The sequence below is a fragment of the Gigantopelta aegis genome, chromosome 2 (genome assembly GCF_016097555.1).
Source record: "Gigantopelta aegis isolate Gae_Host chromosome 2, Gae_host_genome, whole genome shotgun sequence".
Taxonomy (NCBI): domain Eukaryota; kingdom Metazoa; phylum Mollusca; class Gastropoda; order Neomphalida; family Peltospiridae; genus Gigantopelta; species Gigantopelta aegis.
In genome coordinates this window covers 23,058,369-23,072,915 of record NC_054700.1, presented here as the reverse complement: position 1 = coordinate 23,072,915, position 14,547 = coordinate 23,058,369, and the positions used below count along the sequence as shown (strand labels likewise).

The window sequence follows — 14,547 nt, the reverse complement described above, 5'->3', positions numbered from 1 at the left end:
TTAACGCCAATAAAATGTACCTTTATTTTTAAGTAAATTGGTACTCACCCTATAATCATTTTATAGAATTACACTTACTTATCCATTGTCTAATACTTATCCAATTGAAAATATTGTTTATCACTGTTCATTATTTTCCTTTTCACATGCTAGACTGTCAAACATTTCACATGCTGGATAGTTAACACTTTTCACATGCGGGATAGTCAACACTTTTCACAACTAGTAGATTCTTGACAGACTGTCTGCATTTCCATTATCAGTTCCTTTCTTGTATTCTATGATGAACTCGTATGCTTGCAGGATCAGTGACCATCTTAACAAGCGCTGATTCTTCGCCTTCAAGTTGTTTAACCACACAAGCGGATTGTGGTCAGTTTGGATGGTAAATGGTGTTCCCGCCAAGTAGTATGATAGGGATTCTACTCCCCATACAATTGCCAAACACTCCTTCTCAATTGTGGCGTAGTTTCGCTCTCGTGGCAATAACTTCCTGGACATAAATGCCACTGGGTGTTCATCACCTGCTTGGATTTGACACAATACAACTCCAAGAGCATGATCACTTGCATCAGTCTGCAACACAAATTTCTTACTGAAGTCTGGATTGATCAACACAGGTGCATTGGTCAATGCGTCTTTCAGTGCTCTGAAATCTTGTACACTTTTATCAGTCCAATGAACTTTGTTTGGGCAATTCTTTCTCAACAAATCGGTCAAACTAGCGGAAATTTCGGCGAAGTTTTTGATGAATTTCCGGTAGTAGGATGTCATTCCCAAAAACCTTCTGATATCTTTCTTTGTGATGGGCAGTGGATATTCTTTCATGACACTAACCTTGTCAGGATTTGGCTTTACCTGACCTTGTCCAACAATATGTCCAAGTACCTTAGTTTCGGATGCTCCCAGCTCACATTTTGATGGTCTAACTGTCAGCTTAGCTTTCCGAAGGTTATGGAAAACCTCCCGAAGGCTTTCCACATGGTCATTCCACTCCATACTGTGGATTATGACATCATCGAAATACGTTTCTACATCTCTCACCGATCCCAATGCCAATTTCATCAATCGAGCAAAACATGCTGGTGCTGTTTTCATTCCAAAAGGCATAACAGTAAACTCGTAGAGCCCAAATGGTGTAGTAAATGCACTCTTCTCCCGTGCTGATTTGGAGAGAGGTATTTGATAGTACCCCTTGGTCAGATCAAGTCGGCTGATGAAGTTGGATCTCCCCACAGCTTCGATTGTTTCATCAATCCTTGGCATGGGGTAACTGTCAAATACTGTAATGTCATTTAGTTTCTTGTAATTGATACAAATTCTTAGTGTCTTGTCAGGCTTTCGCACAAGAACGACTGGAAACGAATATGGACTTCTTGACACTTTGATCAGCCCTTGCTTTAGTAGATCGTCAATGGCATTCTTGACTTCACCCAACTTAGAATGGGGAATTCTGTAAGGCGCTTGACAGATAGTGGTATCAGATATTAACTTGATATCATGTTCTATCAAGTCTGTACAGCCAGGCTTTGAAGTCAATACATCTGAGAATTCTTCACAGATTGCTCGCAGTTGTTCTTTTTGTTCTTGTGACAGCACCGGATTGATTCTGACCTCTCGGTAAGACTCAGTGTCATCAGGAAAGATAAATCCACTCGATTCCTCTTCTTCAGTATCATTATGTGCACCAACATACATGATAGTTCTGGGATGATATTTTCTCAACAAATTGATGTGATATACAACACATACTCGACGACCGCCAACTTGAACTGAATAATTGACATCAGACACTTGCTTTACCACTCTGAACGGACCCTGCCATTGTGCAAGCATCTTCTTTGAACTGGACGGCAACAAAACCAGTACCTGGTCACCAGGCCAAAACTTCCGTTCCTTGGCCTGTTTTTTTCTGTCATACCATGCCTTGGTATACTCATGTCGTCTTGTCAAGTTTTTCTCAACTACACTGGTAACTAGTGCCAGGCGTTCCCTGACCTTAGTAATGTGATCCAACAATGTCTGACCATTTTCAGACTGTCCCGTCATGGCTTCATATACAAGATCCAGAGGTCCACGAACAGGCCATCCATACAAAAGCTCAAATGGTGCAAACCCGGTCTCCTGATGTGGTACCTCTCTGTACGCAAATAATGTATATGGCAACAGAACATCCCAGTCATCACTGCCACTCATGGATAACTTTTTCAGCATTGCTTTTAAAGTTCCATTAAAACGTTCAACAACACCATTCGCCTTGGGATTATACGGCGATGTTGTCACACCCTTGACTCCAAGAATCTCATATAACTGCTTCATCAATGTACTTGTGAAGTTCGAGCCTTGGTCCGTCAAGATTACCTCAGGTACACCTGTCCTGCTAAACATTTCAATCAGTTTATCAGCAATCACCTCTGCTTCAATTGACTTCAGAGCAAAGGCCTCTGGATAACGTGTGGCTTCATCTACAATGGTTAAAATAAACTTGTTACCTTTCTTTGTTCTGGCCAGTGGACCGACAATATCCATGGATATTTTTCTGAAAGGTTCAGTGACTTTTGGTACTGTCCGCATTGGTGCGATTTCGCCTGGTTTCTTTTTGGCAAACTTCTGGCAGACGTCGCACGTTTTACAGTGTCCAGCAACCTCTTTGAGTACTCCAGGCCAATAGAACCTTGCCATGATTCTCTGTTTGGTTTTTTCAACACTAAGATGTCCAGCTAGTGGTCTGTCATGAGCCAGTTCTAATATCTTCTTTCTCATAGACTGTGGAACAACTAATTGCTTTCCTTCTTTGGAATCATCTTTGGTTCTCCAGTGACGATAAAGAATTGAGTCTTCCCAGAAGAAAGCACTGGATTCAGATCTTGCTTCTTCTTCTGTCTTCAGAGCAGTTTCTCGAATCTTGTTCAGTGTTTCATCTTCCCGTTGTTGGGTCGCTAATGTCTCAGCATTTGGCAGGATATTCTCATTTATTTCTGATGTTTCAGCCATTTGTTTTTGTACCTGAGGGAATTCAAGTATTTCTTCTGCTTGAGCTTGGGCTCTTGTCACTGCATTAACTTTGGCTTTTCTGTCAATGATATCGATTCCAAGTAAAGCATCTTCAACCAAACCCGGCACAACACCAACCTGTACATTTCCAGAGTAAAATGGAGTGTCTATCTCCACAACAGCAAGTTTGGCATTGAATGGTTGCCCTACTGCTGTATACAGCACTGTGCTCTGTCCCTCTAGAATGCAGCTTGGGGGAACAAACTTTGCCTTTATTAAAGTTAGTTCACATCCTGTGTCCTTAACAAATGAAATGTTTTTTCCATTCACCTTTCCAGGTAGGTAGATTAGCTTATTTGTCTGGTGATTTTGGATAAAGAAAGTCGCTTGATTTCGGCTGTCACCGTATCGTTTTCTACAGTGGCGTGCCAGATGACCCTGTTTGTGACATATAAAACACTTGATATCTGGTTTTATTTGTCTTGAATGATTCCTTCCATCATGCTGATCTCGGTTTTCTCTGATTGTATTATCTGATTCTACGTAATCTTCCGCCGCTTCCACTACACTGCCTGAACCTTTGTTTCTCACAATCCACTGTGCTTGTGCTGGAGGTAACGCTTTTAGAAAGAAAGCTTCACACAGCTGGTCAGTTGGATCTTTATCATCGAGAAACCTCTCCACGTACATCCGTATACGAGAGTTCAATCCCCTGTATGTCTCTTTCCCCTTCCGCTTGATTTGATCAAGCAAAACAAAGTAGTCCGCCGGTCGCCGTCCAAACCTGGTAACCAACGCCCTCTTCAGACCCTTAAAGTCCTGGCTTGATTCGCGTGCTACTTCTCGTGCAACACCGGGTAATAAGGTTCTTAGCTGCAGCACTTTAACCTTATCATCCCACCCGGCTTGTTGGGCCACAGCCTCAAACTCGGATAGATATGTTAAAATATCTTCCTTTTCCACATCAAACGGTTGCATTTTCACTTTCATGGACAAACTCGAACATTTTAACTCCTGTGTATCTTTTGATTTCTGTAATTCCACTTCCAAAGTTTTAATTTGTTTAGCATTGTCTAATTCAAGTTCTTTTATCCTAAAATTCATTTCTTCCTTCTCTCTTTCTCTTTCCATTCTTAACTTCTCCATTTCCAGTTGAAATTTCATTCGAGCCATTTCTACTTCTTTGTCATGTACTTTCTGTAATTGTTTCTTTGTTAGTTTTTGTTTGTCCATTTCCAAAAGTTCAACCAATTCTTGATCAGGCTGCATTTCTTCAGCACCAACATCTGACATCTTGCACAACGTAGTTCTTAGAATTTAACGGGTGAGTTTTCACTATACAATCCCGGACGAGCCCCCAGTTGTTAAGTTCTAAGATCACTACCCATCTGACACCATCAGACAACCAAAGAGACCAAGTGAAAAACTGATTTTATTTCTAACTACAGCAATATATAAAACAAGCAAAGAAAAACAGTATGCAAATTAATGTGTGCTGACAAGGTTAGCCCTTCCTCCCTGGTGCCAACAATTAAACATAAACGCTCTTATCTCAGCACTGAGAGAGACACGGGTTTGCTAATTACACACATCCGGACCAGTATCTCCCCTCCCAAGTAGAAACTATTTTATATGGCTTAATTTACCCCCTTGAACTTGAACTACGAATTTAAAGTTAACCCCATATATTCTAACAATGATTAACCCCATATATCCTAACAAAGAGGTCTACCTTGAATAGAGACCTGCATTGAATAGAGACCTGCATTGTATACACCTGCCTTGAATAGAGACCTGCCTTGTATAGACCTGCCTTGAAAAGAGGTCGGGTCTCGGAGCGTCGGGGAAAACAATAGAAACCTAGGCTTCTGTTCAATGATTTACGGTATTAACGTTGTTCAAGAAAGGCATTAAGAGCAACAACGACACAACCTGTAACTGAACCTGCCCCCAACTCTGGAGAATACCCCAGCCCCGCACTAAAAATGATAGTCGAACGACTATATACCAGCCTGATGTTATTGGAAGGAAGGAAATGTTTTTATTTAACGACGCACTCAACACATTTTATTTAAGGTTATATGGCGTCGGACATATGGTTAAGGACCACACAAATATTGAGATAGGAATCCCGCTGTCGTCACTTCATGGGCTACTCTTTTCGATTAGCAGCAAGGGAACTTTTATATGCACCATCCCATAGACAGGATAGCACATACCACAGCCTTTGATGTACCAGTCGTGGTGCACTGGCTGGAGCGAGAAATAGCGAACGCTTTACCGCTGAGCTACGTCCCTCCCCATGTTATTGGTACCCGAAGCGTGCGTCTATGACACAGCATTGTACACTATATATTAAATACGTTACAGTATTACCCATGATGACATACGTAACGACGAACTTGCGATTTGTAATTATTAAAACAGATTCACTAAAATATATAATAAATACACTGACATATCTTGGTGAGACCCACACTGTAGAACGTTATTGAAAGAGCAGTTAACCGCTGTGATGACTTCGTCATCTAATATATATTTTCCTGTATACGTTAAATATGCTTAAAGACGTCAAATAGTGAAACCGTTCACATATCTCTGAGTTTAAGCTAAATTAACAAAATGTACGTACGGCAACTTTGACGCCCATAATCATATTGGAATGTCATAGTATTGTTGACGTCATAGTTAAATAGTTTCCGGCAATGTACGTAATATACGGAAACTATCGAAGTGCCATTTTTGTTTTTCAATTTCAAAAATTAATTTCAAAAGGAAATTCTAAAATAAACTTAGTGGCAGACTCTTACATATGGGTCTACATCTTCTACACATAAACTAAGACAGAAATAGCTCGACACCGCTACAGGCTATAGGTTTTACGATATTTAGTCGATAAACTAAGACAGAAATAGCTCGACACCGCTACAGGCTATAGGTTTTACGATATTTAGTCGATAAACTAAGACAGAAATAACTCGACACCGCTACAGGCTATAGGTTTTACGATATTTAGTCGATAAACTAAGACAGAAATAACTCGACACCGCTACAGGCTATAGGTTTTACGATATTTAGTCGATAAACTAAGACAGAAATAGCTCGACACCGCTACAGGCTATAGGTTTTACGATATTTAGTCGATAAACTAAGACAGAAATAGCTCGACACCGCTACAGGCTATAGGTTTTACGATATTTAGTCGATAAACTAAGACAGAAATAGCTCGACACCGCTACAGGCTATAGTTTTTACGATATTTAGTCGATAAACTAAGACAGAAATAACTCGACACCGCTACAGGCTATAGTTTTTACGATATTTAGTCGATAAACTAAGACAGAAATAACTCGACACCGCTACAGGCTATAGGTTTTACGATATTTAGTCGATAAACTAAGACAGAAATAGCTCGACACCGCTACAGGCTATAGGTTTTACGATATTTAGTCGATAAACTAAGACAGAAATAGCTCGACACCGCTACAGGCTATAGTTTTTACGATATTTAGTCGATAAACTAAGACAGAAATAACTCGACACCGCTACAGGCTATAGGTTTTACGATATTTAGTCGATAAACTAAGACAGAAATAACTCGCTATAGGTTTTACGATATTTAGTCGATAAACTAAGACAGAAATAACTCGACACCGCTACAGGCTATAGGTTTTACGATATTTAGTCGATAAACTAAGACAGAAATAACTCGACACCGCTACAGGCTATAGTTTTTACGATATTTAGTCGATAAACTAAGACAGAAATAACTCGACACCGCTACAGGCTATAGGTTTTACGATATTTAGTCGATAAACTAAGACAGAAATAACTCGACACCGCTACAGGCTATAGGTTTTACGATATTTAGTCGATAAACTAAGACAGAAATAACTCGACACCGCTACAGGCTATAGGTTTTACAATATTTAGTCGATAAACTAAGACAGAAATAACTCGACACCGCTATAGGCTATAGGTTTTACAATATTTAGTCGATAAACTAAGTACTAGGCTAAACATTAATTAGGATAATTTTTAAAGGGACATTCCTGACTTTGCTGCATTGTAAGATGTTTCAGACTAATAAAATATTTCTACGATTAAACTTACATATTAAATATATTTTCTTGTTTAGAATATTAGTGTCTGTATATTCAATGACCAGAAGGTCGTCTTAATATTTGTAAAAAGCCCAAACTAGATTTTGTCTTCAAATAATTTCGTACGTACGAAAAAAAATGATATTTTAGGAAATAAAATGAAATTTAACCTAGTGCAAATATTATAATGCAAAAACAAATATATTTGATATGCAATTACATTCGTTAAAAAGTCTCTGTTAGTCGATAACATCTTAAAATTGCAGCAAACTCAGGAATGTCCCTTTAAAACAGCTTTTTCTATTGCGTTAAAACTGGAATAGCTTAAACGTGGGGAAAATCAGAACGTAACTAACCTAAATTATAATTTTAAAAACAAAAACATAAAAACAATAACAACAAACAAACAAAACAACAACAACAACAGACAGACAAAGCAACAATAACAACAAACAGACAAAATAACAACAACAGACAGACAAAATAACAACAACAAACAGACAAAATAACAACAACAACAGACAAAACAACAACAACAAACAGACAAAGCAACAACAACAACAAACAAAGCAACAACAACAACAACAAACAAACAAAGCAACAACAACAACAACAAACAAACAAAACAACAACAGACAAAACAACAACAAACAGACAATGTGCACTGCACTAATTTGTTTCGCCATCAATGCTGACTGTCGGAAGTTACAAGCAGAACATGTGAGAAACTGTTAAAACCTACAGGCGCGGATCCAAGAGGAGGGTACTGGAGGTGCGTACTCCCCCCCCCCCCCTAAAAATCGAAGTGCCACGAAGAAAACCCTTTTTAGCAGATGAATGCAATGTATTTGTTGGTTTCAGCATTTGCATAGCCAGGATTTGATAGGGGGTGACCAACCCGAGCGCGGATCTAGGATGAGGGCATGGAGGTGCACACTCCTCGCCCCAACTTCAAACTACCACGACAGTCCTCTGTATAAGCATATAAAAGATCCCTTGCTGCTAATCGAAAAGAGTAGCCTATGAAGAGGCGACAGCGGGTGTCCACTCTCAATATATCTGGCGCCATATAACCGTAAATAAAATGTGTTGAGTGCGACGTTAAATAAAACATTTTCCTTCCTTTATATAATGCATTAACACAAATACCGTACGCTGACTGTTGTGTTCTTGAACGAGATCGTTTCGGGGATGGGGGTTCTGTCATGGTTTGGGCAGTCATTGCCCATGGTTATCGTTCACCACTAGTCGTCATTGATGGCAATTTAAATGCTCAACGTTACCGCGATGACATTCTCGCTCATCACGTCATTCCTCTGTTCCATAACAACGCCAACATCTCGATTTTTCAGCATGATAATGCCACCTCTCAGACAGCTAGAGACACTGTAAATTTTCTTAGGACAAATAACATTGATTTCATTGATGACTGGCCCTGATCTCAACTCCATCGAACATGTCTGGGATAGTCTGGACAGACGATTGAGGCGTCGTCCCAACCCACCCGCTAACGTCAACGAACTTCGTCAAGCGCTCATTCAGGAATGGAACAATATTCCACAGGCAGAAATCAACACTTTAGTCAATTCTATGCGCCTGCGATGCACTGGAGTGGTCAGTTCAAGAGGTGGTCATACCAGTTATTAAGTGGGTGTTTTTATTTTTAACCCCTACCACACTTGGTCAAAATTTCTCCCAGTTTCTGTTAACCTATGGCCATAATTTTTGCACCAAACGATGCATTATGAAACACTCTTTAAACGCATATATAACAATTATTCCCCCGGTTTGTTTTCATCAAGTTATGTTCAAGCAAAGTTAGCGGAAGTTTCTTATTTTGTTCAGTATATATATGATTTTATCAAATTTAATACAGTTTTAAAAAAAAGTTTGAAAAGACCGAGGTATACAATGGCATTTAAAGGTATTGTCACACGGAAGTTGGTCTATTAAAGGCAGAGTCATACGTATTACGTATATCACCATGTGTTCATTTCTCTACAGCTAATACCATGCAGTCATTTTAAGTAATTAAAGTTAAACGAAGATATTATATTTGATTAAAAAATTCAATTATCTACATATACATATGAACATTTCGATAACCAGTACTTAGGATATGATGGCCATGTAACTGGCTGGATAAAGTACTTCACGGAAGAGATTAGATGTAAATCATATCAAGCAATATGTGGTTGGACCATTTAGTAGTGCTGCTGTCACGCGATCCTCGCTTTAATATTGCAGATGTGTCATTTGACAAACAAGAAGAGAAATACAGTTTTAGGTGATTAGTTTACTTGGAATATCTGCGAAAATATTAAATTGCCCCCCCCCCCCCTCTCTTTGTCTGTCTCTCTTTATTTCTCCCTCTCTATCTCTTATGTCTATCTGTTTCTTATGTCTGTCTCTCAGTTTCTCTCTGTCTATCTGTCTCCTTTCTCTCTATCTGTATATCTCTATGTGTGTGTGTCTCTCTCTCTCTCTCTCTCTCTCTCTCTCTCTCTCTCTCTCTCTCTCTCTCTCTCTCTCTCTCTCTCATCTCTCTTTCATCCCTCATCTCTCAGTATCACATCACCACTACTATATTACACAAATTATAGCTATGCACCATACTACATTATGTTGTCGCACATTGTTAGCATTAATCTTGTATCTGCAGTTGCCAGTGGTCGCTGAGCTACGACTGACGGTTCGTGCAAGGTAATGAGTATTTCGCTGGTGTACGCCTTACTGCATCTGCCGTCTAATTGGTCACTCAAACCACAACAGGAAGCGAACGAACACACTGACGGAAAGCAATTTCCGGTCGGCTGGGTTAGGCTGTGGCGCTGACTACAGTGGTCTTGGCTTACCAAGAAGACGGACGCTGGTCTAGCCTCAGACCCACTGGCGATTCCAGAGGGCAATTGCATGGGACCCATAACCCTCAGGCTCCCCCGCCCGTTTGAAATGTTCTTTTTATATCTTTTTTTTTTTAAAAACTTTTTTAAATACTCTCTCTCTCTCTCTCTCTCTCTCTCTCTCTCTCTCTCTCTCTCTCTCTCTCTCTCTCTCTCTCTCTCTCTCTCACAGATGTATAATGACAAAAATATTTAATAATTTTTCTTGTGAAATGTAAAGATTATACCTTGAATTGCATGCCGAGAAAAAAATTACATCCAAATAATTTCATTTACTACTGTTAATAAATTATTATTATTACAAAATCTAATAAGGGTGACCGACAGGCGAACGCAGTATGAATTTGATTGGCATCTTTATCTGACAAAGAACTGACTTCTGTTTAATGGATTCGCTGTGGACATTTTCTATGGACATTTTTGTCAAGGAATCTTTGACAAGGAAAGGAAATGTTTTATTTAACGATGCACTCAACACATTTTATTTATGGTTATATGGCGTCGGACGTATGGTAAAGGACCACACAGATATTGAGAGAGGAAACCCGCTGTCGCCACTTCATGGGCTACCTTTTTTCGATTAGCAGTAAGGGATCTTTTATATGCACCATCCCACAGACAGGATAGCACATACCACCGCCTTTGAAGGAATCTTGAAGAAACCGCTGTTAACCTCGAGTGGTTTTACATCATTTTTTTTTTATTCTCGAGTTAAATATGCAGACATCTTATTATGTATACATTTGTAGTTATGAGACTTGTAGTTTCGAGAGTGCACCTTGACCATTATAGGCCGTAGCTAGAAAGAAACTTTCTCTTTCAGAGAAAATACGAAGACGTTGCCTTAATAAGTAGAAAGGCCAGAGTGCAGTTGGCTCTCAGAATACATAAAAGTTCATTTTGCAAATTAGAAGTACCCTTTTCTCTAGCTGGGAAAAAAGTACATTGCTATTAAAAGGAAGGAAATGTTTTATTTAACGACGCACTCAGCACATTTTATTTACGGTTATATGGCGTTAGACATATGGTTAAGGACCACACAGACATTGAGAGAGGAAACCCGCTTTCGCCACTTCATGAACTACACTTTTCGAAAAGCAGCCATTTCTTATTACACACAGGCCTCTGTGGTATAGTGGTTAAGACATCAGGGTGGTCAATACTGGGTTCGCATCCCGGTACTGGCTCCCATCCAGAGCTAATTTAAGACCACTACACAAACGTCTCTCTTACTAACAACTAACCACTAATCACTAACCCTCTGTCTTAGACAGACAGGCCATATAGCTGATGTGTGTGTGCCCAGGACAACGTGATTGAACCTAAATTGGATATAAGCAGGAAAATATGTATAAATAAACAATAACAAACAAACATATTACGCCCATCACCCAGATCTTAAATATGTTAAGCCAAGTATCGCCCTGTCTATATATATATATAAAGAACCCTTTACTTGCTTGACAAGGATATTGTATCGTTAAAAATGACGACACCAGCCCCAAATTCAATCAGCTAACGTTTCGCTAACGTTCGCGAACTATTTGATTGGTTCGCAACATGGCTATTTGATTTACAATGAAGCACATAACCAGTCTATCGGACGTTTTTGTTTTTGCTCGGTCTGACTGAACGCAACCCAGAGATATGATCAGGATGGCGAGCGATCACGTTTGCTGGTTAGACTGGTTTTTGCACCGATAAGTTACATGAATGTGATGTGATAGAAGACGACGGTCCCAGTGAAAATGTCCGCGAACGCTCGTCTCCTGAACACGCCATGTGGCCCATCTCTATTGTTCGTGATGCCAATGTAAACAATTACATTCATTTCATTGCATTTCACACTAATGGTACATGAATCCCACGAGCTGTTGCTGACAGTGGCCTTCAGTGATAAACGCACTCACCCTAGTTATTAGCCAGTGTAAAATCAGGAGCGAAACCTAGAGTTCTTGCAGAGGGTGGGTATCTACAAGATGCAACTACTTAAATGGAAGTTTAGTTGTATAGAAGCGGAGAATGCACTTTAAATTAAGTGGATAAAACAATATTTCGTCGTGAGCAGGTGTATGTGTGTGTGTGTGTGTGGGGGGGGGGGGGGGGGGGATCAAGACCCCGAACCCCTGGATCCACGCCTAAAAATATTGCCTAATATCGATTTTTTGGCCTTTAAGTTACATAATACAACGTTTTGCTTTCTTTGTCAATTAATGATACTACATTTACCACTAAGGAGTATCCACTATTAAACGTAAGTAGACATGCTAGCGTCAGACTACCATCTGCCAGCACAAAGTTGGCCAACTTTCTGCTGTCACGACTTCTACGACTGTTCTGTTTTCGTCATATACGACTTCTAAGATCGTTTATAGTCTGTCCCACTGGGAAAGCCTTTTATCACACTATTGAATTTGCTACAAGTTATGTATTTCCGAGCCGATTGTTTTCTAAAGTGCAAACAAAAATAGCCTCTTTTTTGTTATTTCAAAACATTTTTACTTCTTTTCTTACGTCAAACCAAACTAAAATTATTTACCAAAAAAACCAAAACAAAAAAAACAAACATACCCCCCTCAACAATTTTACCCCACCCCCTCAAAAAAAAAAAAAAAAAAAAAAGAAGAAGAAGAAAACCCCAGTAACAACAACAAATCTGCCCCCAAATAAACAATAGCCTACAAAACAAGCCCACACACGCACAACCAAAAACATAGCCCAGACTAACACGCACATTTGAAAAAAAAAGTTTTATCTACTAGTATGTACATATACCAGTGGCGAGAGAGAGAGAGAGAGAGAGAGAGAGAGAGAGAGGAGAGAGAGAGAGAGAGAGAGAGAGAGAGAGAGAGAGAGAGAGTGTGGCGCAGGAAGGTGCCAAAACGTGTGGGGATGGGGCCACACTTTTATATTTACACACTATTACACATTATAAAGCAAAATATTTGAAAAGTGTGTGTGTGGGGGGGGGGGGGGGGTGGTGCACTTGCCCCCCTGCTTCCTACGCTAGTGTATATATATATATATATATATATCTATATATCTATATATATATATATATATATATATATATATATATATATATATATATATATATATATATATATATACTACTCAAAAGAATTTAAGGGTCAGACGATATTTTCGACATTATTTTCTGAATGTCAATTATATTAGCTAGACCATAATGTCACGCATGGTATTGTTCCATTTTGACGAAAGTGGGTCTAAGCAACCCATAAATGAATTAAAGTCCACTGTCATTGACACTGTCGACTAGTTCTAATGGCGAAAACATGCTTACATTTGCACGTAAATTAGGGCGAAAGCGAAAGGTCTGCTAAGTGCCCATAACTTGCTTTTTCACAAAGCGCTTCATTTGCACGCTTTGCACGTGTATTCCATGTTCCCAATGCTGAATTTCCGTATAATTGGAGCTTGCGTTCGAGTACGGTGCACACTCCAAATTCGACAATGGTACGACTTCAACCGACTATCGAAGATCGAGGAAGGGCTATTGCTTGGCTTCAGGATGGCAATACGCAAAGAAATGTTGCTCTGAGACTTAGTGTCAGTCAGAGTGTCGTTGGCCGACTGTGGCAACGGTACCAAGCAACGAATTCTGTTCGAAATCGTCCACGTTCGGGAAGACCCCGAAGCACTACAAATAGAGAGGACCGCTACATCACCAATATGGCTCTACGTCAACGCACAACCACTGCACGCCGATTACGTGACAATCTGCGGACTGCGACTGGAACTCGAGTGTCTGATCAAACCATACGCAATCGTCTGAGAGCCAATAATCTACGCTGCCGTCGCCAGGCTGTTCGACCACCACTCCTACCACGTCACAGAACGGCCAGACGTCACTGGTGCACGCTTCATCTGCGGTGGCAACGTGTTCAGTGGGGTCGAGTGATGTTCACTGATGAGTCCAGGTTTAGTCTCCAGTTCAACGACGGTCGGGTTCGTGTCTACAGACGTCCTGGGGAGCGCTTCGCTGACGTTAACGTTAGACAACGTCACCGGTTCGGTGGTGGCAGCGTCATGCTGTGGGGCGGCATCTCTATCCACCACAGGACCCCCCCCCCCCCCCCCCCCCCCCCCTCTATGTGGTGGATGGCAATCTGAATGGAATCCGCTATCTGAATGAGATTATCCGGCAGTTGGTTCTCCCAGGCCTTCAGCAGATTGGCGGCGGGGCAGTTCTGCAGGATGACGATGCCAGACCCCACCGCGCCAGGGTGGTAACGGACTTTCTCAGACAACAAGGTATCGCCAGGATGGATTGGCCAGCATATTCGCCTGACTTGGCCCCAACAGAGCACGCCTGGGACGAATTAGGCAGGAGAGTTCGGGATAACCATGCCCCTCCGGCCAACCTTCATGATCTGGGTCAACTTCTTAAGGCAGAGTGGCAGGCCATTCCCCAAGAGTTCTTCAGACGTCTGATCAACAGCATGAGGCAACGATGTGTCGAGTGTATTCGCGCCAGGGGTGGATTCACACACTATTAAACGAATGTTCTAATGTGTAAAATCCAT

General features: G+C 40.5%; 1 protein-coding gene across 1 annotated transcript; it reads right to left on the bottom strand.

Moving 5' to 3' along the window:
• Positions 1 to 222: 222 nt before the first annotated feature.
• On the bottom strand, positions 223 to 4,287 carry LOC121387783. Its single transcript, XM_041518993.1, has one exon. The coding sequence runs from the start codon at positions 4,285 to 4,287 to the stop codon at positions 223 to 225; it is 4,065 nt and encodes a 1,354-aa protein (XP_041374927.1).
• Between the last annotated feature and the right edge of the window lie 10,260 nt (positions 4,288 to 14,547).